At 43.8% G+C, this 13,260-nt stretch overlaps 1 protein-coding gene across 7 annotated transcripts in view; it reads right to left on the bottom strand.

Annotated features, from left to right (window-relative positions):
• The window catches only part of LOC144091223 (multiple epidermal growth factor-like domains protein 11), a 134,928-nt gene that overhangs the window by 48,271 nt on the left and 73,397 nt on the right, over positions 1-13,260 (bottom strand). For all 7 annotated transcript variants that reach the window (XM_077623429.1, XM_077623409.1, XM_077623446.1 and 4 more), the window contains exons 6-8: positions 11,995-12,241; positions 10,534-10,654; positions 5,895-6,031 (exon numbers count right to left, since the gene is read on the bottom strand). In XM_077623429.1, the coding sequence (XP_077479555.1) occupies positions 5,895-6,031; positions 10,534-10,654; positions 11,995-12,241 (505 nt within the window). The remainder of the gene's footprint in view (positions 1-5,894; positions 6,032-10,533; positions 10,655-11,994; positions 12,242-13,260) is intronic.

The following is a 13,260-nucleotide window of genomic DNA, read 5'->3' as shown; positions in this document are numbered from 1 at the left end:
AGAATTTTACTGACACCTACTGGTCAAGGCCTGTCATCACTTTGTATATAGCAACTACCCTTTTGTTGTTCCCGCCTAAAGTTTGTCTCCGCCTACCTTCAATAAAACCCCTCCCAGCCCTCAGGAGGGTTGTATTTGGCGGGGGGAAGCTACAAGAGCCGACGTTGTGCTCTGTCCGTATGCCCCCTCCCCCTTAGGAAGGGGAGGGGGGCGAACAAAGACAAAAAGGCAAGCGAGCAGCGGCCATCTTGGAAGCGACCTGCCATTCCACCCTCCTGATCGGCTGATGGAGTTAAAACTATTTCGTCTTGATGCCTTCTCTGCTTGAAGATTATTTTGATGTTGGGAATAGCCCTAACAGTTGAAATGAGACAAAAAATAAATAAATAAAATTAAGATTAAGTGGTTTACTAAAGAAAACAGTGCATTTCATGGGGTGTAATCATGTTTCTCACCAAATGCAAGGAAATTGTGGGGGCATGAGTCTCCTTGCCATTGGGGGAATTACACGATCGACCACCCCATCCAACAACCCCCAACAACTCTTCGAAGATAATGATTTCACTGCATCTTTCTTTCGTTCATTCATTCATCTTCCATACCGCACATCCTCGAAAGGGTTGTTGGAGCCTAACACAGTTGACTTCAGGCAACAGGCAGACTACACCCTAGACTGGTCGGTCGCCAATCAGCCATGGGGCACACAGAGAGACAATCAACCATCCACACTCACAATCATATTGCATCGAAATCAGGCGAGAGAACCTCTACAACATGATGCGTCTTTGCATCTATCTTAAAGATCCAATAAAAACTGTTATCTCCCATTTAAACATTGTATATCCTAATTGAAAGCCAAGTTAGGTTAAACTTAACAATATAGGCTTGACATCACTGAGAAGTAGAAAAATCACTCAATTAAATGGCCCGGCGGCTGAGTGGTTAGCGCGTTGCCCTCACAGCTCTGGAGTTCTGAATTCAAATCCAGGTAGGTCCATCTGTGTGGAGTTTACATGTTCTCCCGGGCCTGCGTGGGTTTCCTCCCATATTCCAAAAACATGCATGGTAGGCTGATTGGACACTCTAAATTCCCCCTAGGTATTGGTGTCAGTGTGCATGGTTGTCCGTCTCCTGGTGCTCTGCGATCGGCTGGCCACCGGGTGTCAGGGTGTCCTCCGCCTCTGGCCCGGAGTCAGCTGGGATAGGCTCCAGCACCCCCCGTGACCCTATTGAGGAAAAAGCAGTTCAGAAAAGTAATGAGTGAATAAATTTTCTTAGTGAGGATATGTTTTTGGTATCACTTTCATATCACGTTGACTGACTTGAGACTCTTTATCTTCTTTAATTTCATTACAATGTGAACAGAGTGGAAGAGAACTCACTCAAGTAATTATTCCTTGTCGGTTCATTTACCTGTCTGGGGCTGAAATAAATGGTTGTAATTTGGTCGACAGTGGGAGTAACAATGGCAAAGGCACAAGAAAAGGATGGAGAGGAAAATTGAAGAGATGTGAGGCTTTACCATTTGTTTTGGTTATCAGAATTGGAAAAACAGTGAATTTAACAATTAATGGCTCTTTATTTCAATATATTAGCAATATTTTGAGCTAAAAATGCTGTGAATGCTGAGAAATTCTTTTCTCAAATACCAAATAACAGAATTGAGTACTATATATCTGGTTAATAGATTTGTTAGAAGGGTTCTGTGGTTGAGGGTTCGGTACCAAGTGGGTCTTCACTGTATGGAGTTTATGTTCTCTCCAGGCGTGCTAAGGTTCTCTCTGGGTACTCCGATTGAATTAATTATTATTTGTTAGATTCCACCTTAACCTTTCCTGTCTTTATTTTTTGTTTTTATCTCGAAAGGTTGTTACACTACTGAGTACCAAATTGAAGGACATCGTTACATGAATTCAATACCAGGAAGATTGATACACAAAGAAACAATATGATTTTGCAAAATTACTTCTTCACTACAGTGGTACCTCTACTTACGAATGCTCCTACATACGAAACTTTCCGGTTAGGATACCCATTGATATGCAAATTACTGTTCCAATATACGAAAACAAGATCTAGGTCACAAAATCCCCCAAAGGGTAAATACATTTCCTATATCCGCTTTTTATTTGGAAATTGTCACGGTTGCGTTCTGCTTGACAATCTCCCTACACTCTGCTGGCCTCCCATTGGCTGTATACCAACAACTCTCTTTTGACTGTCCTTTGTCGTCACGGTGTTTTAACAGGGTTTTTCTTTTTTTAGTTTTTTGAGTGTGGTTAAAGAAACTTTGTTCTTTATTTAAAATTAGACCATCTCTGCTGTCCCTCACCCCCTCATACACCCCACTCCGGAGGCTAACAAGGCCACAAATAAAGATAATAAAAACATGGCCCGAGGACACCCTTTCTCAGCTGCAAGACTGTTTTTCCCGCACCATTTGGGAACTATTTGAACACCACAACCTCCAGGACTAAACGGACACTGTACTTTCCTACATCAAAAACTGCATGGACAACATCACTGTTAATAAACGGATACGGGTTTTTCCTAACCAAAAACCCTGGATGACCAGTAAGACAAAGGCACTCATCAAATGCTGTAACACCGCCTTCAGGTCAGGGGACAAGGTACAATACAGCGCTGCCAGGAAATAACCCAAAGAAGATGTGGCAGGGAATACGACATATTACCAATTACAATGACAATAATGTGTCTGTTAACGCAGATGCCTTACTAGGAGAGGAACTGAACCGTTTCTTTGCCCGCTTTGAGACTGACAAATCAGACCCAGTCTCATCACATCCACCACCACCCTGCAGCAGTACACTGGAGCTTCAGGAACATGAAGTGAGACAGGTCTGTGAACACTAGGAAGGCTGCTGGCCCTGACGGAGTACCTGGGAAGGTGCTCAAAGCTTGTGTTGACCAGCTGACTGGTGTTTTCACAAAGATCTTCAATTGTTCCCTGCAACAATCCATCATCCCATCCTGCCTGAAATCTGCCACCATTATCCCTGTCCCTAAAAAGCCAACCATTGACAGCCTGAATGATTATAGGCCTGTTGCACTTACGCCTGTGATCATGAAGTGCTTTGAAAAGTTGGTCGCCGGGCATATCAAGGATACAATCCCTCCCTCATTTGACCCTCACCAGTTTGCCTATAGAGAAAAAAGGTCCACTGAGGACGCCATCGCCGTAGCTCTACACACAGCACTGTGCCACCTGGAGGACCATGGGAACTACGTGAGGATGCTTTTCATTAACTATAGCTCAGCCTTCAACACTATAATACCGGACATTCTGGCTGAGAAACTCTCCCAGCTTGGACTATCCTCTTCCATCTGCTACTGGATTAAGAACTTCTTAACCAACCGTCCACAAACTGTTAGACTTGGTCCCCACCTCTCTTCCTCCATTACACTGAACACTGGCTCCCCTCAAAGCTGTGTACTGAGTCCTCTTCTGTACTCCCTGTACACATACGACTGTACACCGACCCACCAGTCTAATTCCATCATCAAATTTGCCGATGACACCACTGTGGTCGGACTCATCTCAGGGGGGATGAGTCTGCTTACAGAGATGAGGTCAACAAACTGTCTTCGTGGTGTTTGGTGAACAATCTCACACTAAACACCACGAAAACTAAAGAAATAATCCTGGACTTTCGCAAACGCAGCACAGATCTGGCCCCACTCCTCATAAATGGAGTATACGTAGACAGGGTCCAGTCCTTCAAATTCCTGGGGGTCCACGTCACGGACAAGCTCTCGTGGTCTACCAACACCACGGCAGTGGTGAAGAAGGCCCAGAAACGACTCAATTTCCTGAGGGTACTCAGGAGGAACAACTTGGACACTAAGCTTCTGGTAACCTTCTATAGAGCCACTGTGGAGAGCATCCTGGCATACTGCATTACAGTGTGGTACGCTGGAAGCACGGCAGCAGACAGAAAGGCCATGCAGAGAGTGATCAACACTGCCCAGAAGATCATCGGCTGCTCTCTGCCCTCACTGGATGACATTGCCAGCCTTCGCTACCTCAGCAGAGCCAGGAACATTGTCAGGGACCAATACCACCCTAGTTACAACCTGTTCCAGCTGCTGCCCTCTGGCAGACGCTACAGGTCTCACAAAGCACAGACAAATAGACTTAAGGACAGTTTTTTTTCCCACAGCCATCAGGACTTTGAACTTGCGTTAGCACAACACACAATCCCTTCTGTGCAATAACTTCGGGGTGTGCAATAAAAATGTGCAATATCTTAGATTGTGCAATATTTTCGAATTTACCTAGCCGGGATGTGACTTTTTATACTTTTATATTACTATTAATGTTTATTTTTACTGGGAAAACGCACTTTGTGGAGTAGCACCACCAATTTCTTTATATGGACATTATCCACGGCAAGGCACTCGTAACCGAACAAACAAATTTAAATTAACTTGGATTAATATATACAGACACACTCAAACATACGTTTAATGTAACTATACACAAAACTGAATTCTATTTATTTTTTATTTTTTTACCTTCGTTCTGCGGGTTAGCCGTTTGCCACGCCTCCACCCTCACGTTCGCTATCGATGGGCTGTTGGCTGTTGTATTCCCTTGAAAATATTCCGAAAATGATGCACACAAATGTCCTCACAATAGGATAACGCACGACCACTTGCCAACGAGAAGTAGTCTTGAATGAGCGATTGCAGGAGCTAACAGGCTAAGGAAGGAAAAGCAGGAAATGCAACAGCTGTCTACCCACGTATTGATTGTGGGTAATGAAGTTTTATTCTGAGAAAGGGTGCCATTGGCTATCAGTGTTGTGTGCACGAGTATACTTCATTACCCAGAAAGCCCTCTTTTTGCCCGCGCATGCGCGCTGTGCATTTTCTGGTCCATGTGTAGGAGAAACTCGTTTGAAGAAATCGTTCAGTGCTCGTAGATATCTGTTATACACGAAAGAGATGCAGCAAAAAAGACAGTGCGCTACAATGATAAACAGCCTCTTATGTCTTGGCCACCTGGCTTTCTCGCATCTCGTAATTTTTCTCGTATCTAGAGCGAATTATTTGCTCGAAATTTTCCTCGTATCTCGAGCATCTCGTAGGTAGAGCTGCTCGAATGTAGAGGTACCACTGTATTTATAATCGTCAAATTTACACATTTATTATTTAATTTATTTATTTAATTAGATTTTGGCTGCTTTGATCCTTCCTATGTAAACACAGGAACTGCACAATTCATATCAATGTCAATTTGAATAATCCACTAAATGTCTACCAAAATTTCAATATCCCTCTAACTTGAAATAAAAAACAGAGTTAGATGGACAAAACTATATCAATTTAGAGTAGGATTAATGAAATCCTGATAACTAGTGCTATAGAGGCTGTTTTCTCCTGTTGGAAAATAGTTAACTGAATTAAATTACAGGAGCCGCCCGGCGGCTGAGTGGTTAGCGCGTCTGCCTCACAGTGGGGTTTCTGGGTTCAAATCCAGGTCGGTCCACCTGTGTAGAGTTTGCATGTTCTTTGGACACTCTAAATTGCCCGTAGATTTGAGTGTGAGCATGAATGGTTGTTTGTCTCCTTGTGCCCTGCGATTGGCTGGCCACCAATGCCCGAAGGCAGCCGGGATAGGCTCCAGCACCCCCCATGACCCTAACCCTAGGATAAAGTGGTTCAGGAAATGAAATGAAATTACATGAATTGATGACGTTATTATCCTCTGCAAATTTTCAGCATGACCAACTTTGGAAGTACTGATACGACAGCATTTTCAAGACGTAAATAGTAAGGCTTTTCATTGGCGAGATAGATCTCTGATGTCATATTTGATATACTCTCATCTTTTAAGATCACTTTTTTGTGTACTATACTTTGTACTATACCTTTCTCCAATGTAGCCAGCCGTGCATTGGCACTGGCCACTGATGTGATCACACAGGCCTCCATTATGACACGTGCAATCCAAGGAGCAATTGATGCCAAATGAACCAAATTCACAGGGCTGTGCACACACGGGACCCTGAGGAAGCAGGATGACAAAATCTTACACTGGTTAACTAAACATATTTTTTTAAGAGGCACGAAAGTCATTTGCCAATATTTTAAAATTTTTCATGCATCAAATAGGTACAAATAGGAGTGTTCCCTTGTTGGCGTGTCTCTGCTGTAGTTTTATTTAGTTTACTATGCCAGTTCCTGTGTTGTCCACATCCACTAACATCCGAAGCACAGAGGAGCCAGGCATAATTTAAAACTAAATTTTATCTACACTGTTACAAATGACTCAATATACGAAATATTCAGGGTACGAAATGCCTCAATGGCAACATTTTATCTCAGTTACCCCCCCAAAAAATCAAGTTACAAAACAGTCTAAAAAATTCAAACATTCCCCAAAACAGAGGTGGGCAACAGGTCCTTGAGGGTCTTTGTGGGTGCAGGTTTATGTTCCAACCAATCCAACACAGACAGTTTAACCAAATAGTTTTCAGCTGGAAGAAGAAGCACCTGACTGTAATCCACTGATTGTACTTCTAAGATACCAGATTGGTGGAAAGATTTGCTCTTATGGGTTCGAACGAAAACCTGCACCCACTGCAGCCCTTTGTGGAATTAATTGCACACCCCTGCCCCAAAGCCTAAATAGACTTGTAGCTTTGTGTATTTTATTTTGAAATTGGGTAGAGATAGGGAGGCCCTGCGGCTTGAGTGGTTAGCAGCTGCGAGGTCCTGGGTTCAAATCCAGGTCGGTCCATCTGTGTGGAGTTTGCATGTTCTCTCCTGTGTGGGTTTTCTCCGGCTTCTCAGTTTTCCTCCCACATTCCAAAAACATGCCTCGTAGGGTGATTGGACACTCTAAATTGCCCCTAGGTGTGGTTGTGAGTGTGCATGGTTATCCGTCTCCTCGTGCCCTGCGATCGACTGGCCTCTGGGATAGGATCCCTAGCGAGTGTGGTTCAGCAAATGAGAGGAGATGATATATATATATATATATATATATATATATATATATATATATATATATATATATATATATATATATATATATATATGTGTATATGTCCCCTGAAGAGAAAATGCTGCCGTTCTCTTGCTTAGAAGTCATGCAGTAAGTGAGATAATCTAAAAAGAAAAATCCAGAAATCAAAATGTATGATTTTTTAAATGATTTATTAAATCAAAATGTATGATTTTTTAAATGATTTATTAAATCAAAATGTATGATTTTTTTTAATGATTTATTTGTGTGATACAGCTACAAATAAGTGTTTAAACACCTGTTTGGTTCATGTGCTTTCGGTGTATTGCGCTGATTTATTCTTGGCATTTTCCCTGTATAACTGGTCGTGATTCACTATTGCTTTCACCTGTTTTCGCCTCATTTACGTGTCTAAGCCATCTTTTGCCTTGCGTGTCACCCACCTGTTCTATCTGTCTCTTTAACTCAGTCCTTCTCAATTACTTTCTCTTTCACCCCACCCTGGAAGAATTAAACGTTTTGCGCCCTCAGCCCCAACCGAAAATTTTTATTTTTCTGTAATATTTCAAATACACCTCTGCATACCTGTCAACCTCTGCCGATAACTGCCCTTATAAATGATTATGAGTCCCCTTACAAACCCCCCCAAAACCTTACAAACACCGTACGACTCGTACTGGTACTCGTACGGTGTTTGTAAGGTTTTTTGGGGGTTTGTAAGGGGAATCATAATCATTTATAAGGGCAGTTATCGGCAGAGGTTGACAGGTATGCCTCTGCATACCCCCCAAGGCAAACTCTGACAGTCAGCACACCACTGCTATCCACTGAATGAATGTGCAATAAAACTTTATCCTACAGGCCCGGTGGAGCGAGTGGTTAGCACGTCGGCCTCACAGCTCTGGGGTCCTGGGTTCAATCCTGGGTTCAAGTCCAGGTTGGTCCACCTGTGTGGAGTTTGCATGTTTTCCCCAGGCCTGCATGGGTCTCCTCCGGGTTCTCCGGTTTCCTCCCACAAAAACATGTATGGTAGGCTGATTGGACACTCTAAATTGCCCCTAGGTATGGGTGTGAGTTTGCATGCTTGTCCATCTCCTTGTGCCCTGCGATCGGCTGGCCCCCGATTCAGGGTGTCCCCCACCAACTGGGATTGGTTTCAGCACCCCCTGCAACTCTAATGAGGAAAAAGCGGTTCAGAAAATGAGATGAGACTTTATCCTACTCTGGCAAAAAGAATGCCACCTCCACTCCATGTATTATCCTCAATCAGATGCATCTGTTTGAGGTCGTTAGCAGCATAAAAACACCTGCCCACCCCATACAATCAGTAAGACTCAAACTTGTAAAATGGTCAAGACCAGGGGTGGCCAAGTCCGGTCCTCGAGGGTCTCTATCCAGTCTATTTTCCATATTTCCCTCCTCTACCACACCTGAATCAAATTATCAACTCATCAGCAAGCTGTCCAGAAGCTTCATATTGATCCCGATTATTTGATTAAGGTGTGTTGGTGGAGGGGGACATGGAAAACAGACTGGATAGGGGCTCTCGAGGACCGGACTTGGCCACCCCTGGTCTAGACCAAAGAGCTGTCTAAACCGGAATCAAAATTTTACACCTCCACAAGGCTGGAAAGGGCTATGGAGAAATTGCCAAACAACTTGGTCAAAAAATATCCACCGTTGGAGCAATCATTATTAAATGGAAGATGCTTAATATGGTGGTCAATCTCAATCAAAGTGGAGCTCCATGCAAGATATCACATTGTGCTATCTCAATGATGCTAAGAAAGGTAAGGAATCAGCCCCAAATGGTTAATGATTAGTTAATGCTTGGTTAAAGATCTAAAACGAGCTGGGACAACTGTTTCCACGGTGACTATTGGTGATACACTAACAGGGGTGGTCAAGTCCGGTCTCCGACAGCCTCTATCCAGTGTGTTTTCCATCCCATCTTTCCATCCCTACTGTGAAGCATGGGGGTGGTATAATTATGCTTTGGGGATATTTTTCTGCACATTGGACAGGACGCCAGCACTGTATCAAGGAGTACACTGTATTGTTAGATTTTGGAGAACAACTTCCTTCCCTTAGTTAGGGCACTGAAGATGGGTCGTGGCTGGGTCTTCCAAAATGACACAGCACACAGAAAACCAAGGAGTGTCTTCGTAAGAAGCATATCTAGGTTTTCCAGTCTCCAGACCTGTCATCTTCTACTGCCTACGACGACATGTGTCGTTTCAGCACCTGATTAAGCCAACAAGATGGAGCGGTGTCAAAACACCTGCAGTAGATAGAGGCATCCGGTATTTAAGAACTCTGGCCACATCCGTCAGATTGATGGAGTATTGCGTGCCTTGCCCTTGCTTACCGTCCTACTTGCCCAACACTTCGCTGTGACATTCCCTGAGAATTTGATGTTTATATTTTGTGTTTTGTATTTAGAAAACCTTAGTTTATTCGCCGACTGGGCCGTGCTGTTTTGTTATCCCCTTTTGATTCTCGTTTTTTTTTGGCATGCTCCTTAATAAATTCTATTTTTTGTGAATTGACTCCTTCTTCCTTAGTTGTTGTGGATACATCTTTAATCGGCTTTCCGATTCATAACAAGACCTAAACCCAATAGAAAATCTTTAGAGTGACCTCAAACACCATGATTCTCAGTGACAGCCCAGAAACCTGACTGATCTAGAGAAGATCTGTGTGGGGAAGTGGGCCAAAATCCTTCCTGCAGTGGGTGCAAACCTGTTGTAAAACTAAAGGAAACATTTGACCTCTGTAACTGCAAACAAAGGGTACTGTACCAAATATTAACATTGGTTTCCTCAGTTGTTCAAACACTTACTTGCAGCTCGATCACACATTTAAATCGTTAATAACAACATTCATAGTAATTTCTGTGTTTTTCTTTTTAGATGATCTCTCTCACAGTGGACATGCACCTACGATGAAAACTACAGACCTCTCCATGATTTCTAACTGGGAGAACTTGCAATATCGCAGGGTGTTCGAATACCTATTGAACTGACTGTATGTCTTTTGCATCACCTCTAGATACTAGCGAGACAATGATAATCTGTGAGTGAATTTGCATCAAGTGAATGAATCTTTTTTTGAAATAGAAATGAGAAATATCTAAGCATTTGGGAACCAGGAAGTGCTGAGTGAATATTATATTTTTATATGAATAATAAATAGCGAAGTTTAGTGTCACTGAAGAACGATTGCACTGTCGTCCGCACCTTTGCGATCTGTCAAAGTCACCACATTTCACACACCCACTCCACAAATGGCAAATTAGACCAAAAAGATTAAATATTGAAATTGGATTCAGTCATCTGCCTATTAATAAGAAATAAACTTTTGGAGAAATCGAAGCCAAAATGACAAATTGAATAGCATGAAATATGACTTTCTGGGCACTTTCAATGCAAGTTGTTGTACTAAGCCAGTAAAATATAAACCAAGGTTATAAAAAATATTTGGGGGAAAAAAAGACAAATGTTAGTGCCACTTTGACACATGGAATGAATAGATTGCCATACCACCCAACCAGCAGGACAGGAACACTCTCCAGTCACATGATGGCACGTTGCACCGTTCTGACAGGAACAGTGCTGCTCACACAAAGGACCATGTTTTCCTGTTGGACAAGGGTTCTCGCACCTAGGGAAGAAAACAAATTCTACATTTGTATCATTTACATTAAAACAGAATAAATCACATTTTTAATGACAAGGTAGAATTTCAAAACACAGGAATGTCAAGTGATTCCTTCTGTGACTATTAAAAAAAATCTCATCACATCTCATCTCATCTTCTTCCACTTTATCTGAAGTTGGGTCACGGGGGCAGCAGCTTCAGCAGGGAAGCACATACTTCCCTTTCCCCAGCCACTTCATTCATCTCTTCCAGAAGGACCCCGAGGCATCCCCGGGACAGCTGGGAGACATAGTCTCCCCACCGTGTCCGAGGTCGGCCCCGTGGCCTCCTCCCGGTGGGAGGTGCCCTTGAACACGTCCCGAGGGAGGCGTCCAGGGGGCATCCAGATCAGATCACCGATCCAACTCATCTGACTCCTCTCATTCCAGAGGAGCAGCGGCTCCACTCCGGGCGCCTCCCAGTTGACCAAGCTTCTCACCTGATCTCTGAGGGAGAGTCCAGACATCCTGCGGAGGGAACTCATTTCGGTCATTTGTTTGCGGGATTTTGTTCTTTTGGCCACGACCCACAGCTCATGACCATAGATGAGGGTGGGAACGTAGATGACCGATAAATAGAGAGCCTTGCCTTTTGGCTCAGCTCCTTCTTCACCACAATGGACCGATGCAGAGTACGCATCACTGCAGACGTGGCACCGATCGGCCTGTCGCTCTCGCGCTCCATTCTTCCCTCACTCGTGAACAAGACTCCAAGATACTCCTCCACCTGGGGAAGGAGCTGATCTCTGACCTGGACAGGGCATGCCCCTTTTTTCTGACTGAGGACCATGGTCTCAGATTTGCAGGTGCTGAATCTCATTCCAACCGCTTCGTATACAGCTCCTGGGTTCAAATCCAGGTCGGTCCACCTGTGTGGAGTTTGCATGTTCTCCCCGGGCCTGCGTGGGTTTCCTCCGGGTACTCCGGTTTCCTCCCACATTCCAAAAACATGCATGGTAGGCTGATTGGAAACTCTAAATTGCTCCTAGGTATGGGTGTGAGTGTGCATGGTTATCTGTCTCCTTGTGTCCTACGATCAGCTAGCCACTGATTCAGGGTGTCCCCCGCCTGTGGGTCGGAGACAGCTGGGATAGGCTCCAGCACCCCGACCGCCCGCGACCCTGATGAGGATAAAGCGGTTCAGAAAATGAGATGAGAGATGAGGTAGTATGTGTTGAATACTGTAGTGATAGGAACACGTTAAATAATCTGAATATGGTACTTGTGGAATGTACTGTGTTATGTTTTTCCAGAAAGTCCCCACAATTTATTTAAAGGCTCTGAAAACCATGAAGAGCTACCTACACGGGCCCAGTGTATCCAGGTACGCAGAGGCAATCGCCATTTTCATGGTGGCATGTTGCACCGTTTAGGCATTGGCACTCCAGCAGACAGTCCTTGCCATAGAAGTTGCTCTCACACAGCTCCTCGCAACGCCAGCCTAGGTAGCCATCTGTGCAGACGCAGGCTCCAGTGATGGGGTTACATTTGGCCCCATTCCGACACTGACAACGGTTAGTGCAGTGGGGACCCCAGAAGTCACTTTCACAAGCTATACAAACAGAAAGAAGCATGGAAGTTAATGTGATTCATAACTTGTAGGTGAATTAGCTACCTTATCTATGTATAACCTTTGGATTGGATTGGATAACTTTATTCAGAAATTTGCGTTTTTTTAACAGTTTTGAAAGACAATTTGGGGTGAAACTGCCAGGAATTTCCTTTTTTTCAAGCTACTTTAGTTAATTTTTTGCAATCAGAATCATTACTGATTGGCTGGATAAAATCGTAGCCCTGCTACGGCTCTCACTACTGGTAAGGGAACAATTGAGAGATTGAGACATAGTAGTATAAATAATTTGCATAAATTTTATATTGCCCGGCGGATGAGTGGTTAGTACATCGGCCTCACAGCTCTAGGGTCCTGGGTTTGAATCCAGGTCGGTCAACCTGTGTGGAGTTTTTATGTTCTCCCCGGGCCTGTGTCGGTTGTCTCCGGGTACTCCGGTTTCATACCGCATTCTGAAAACATGCACGGTAGGCTGATTGGAAACTTTAAATTCCTCCTAATTATGGGTGAGTGTGCATGGTTATCTGTCTCCTTGTGCCCTACGATCAGCTGGCCACTGATTCAAGGTGAAAACATGTATTGTGGTAGCAGTGGCGGTCCGTGCAATTCCTAGTGACGCCTTCAGCAAAAGCTATTTTATGGATATAAAACCTCTACTGCAGCTACAGCTGCGACACAAAAAATAATCAATAAATCAATGCACAAAAATGGGGTAAAATCCACTTCCTAGCAGCATTTAATGATTAAATACAAATACTGGAGCTTTTCAGACATTACAACCGGGCCAGGGGGGTGATTTTCCCAGGAAAAAACAGCGATGAACGTCAATGGCGTACCGGCAAACATTGCCCGAAAATGGGGTAAAATCCAGCCGAAAACAGCATTTATTGATTAAATGCAATTACTGGAGCTTTTTAGACATCAGAACTGGGCCTGCAGTATTTCCCCGGGAAAAAGACAGCGATGAACGTCGATACATCCATGTACGTATCCATATGCGA

This window comes from Stigmatopora argus, chromosome 2 (genome assembly GCF_051989625.1).
Source record: "Stigmatopora argus isolate UIUO_Sarg chromosome 2, RoL_Sarg_1.0, whole genome shotgun sequence".
Lineage (NCBI taxonomy): Eukaryota > Metazoa > Chordata > Actinopteri > Syngnathiformes > Syngnathidae > Stigmatopora > Stigmatopora argus.
This window is presented reverse-complemented; position numbering and strand designations above follow the sequence as displayed.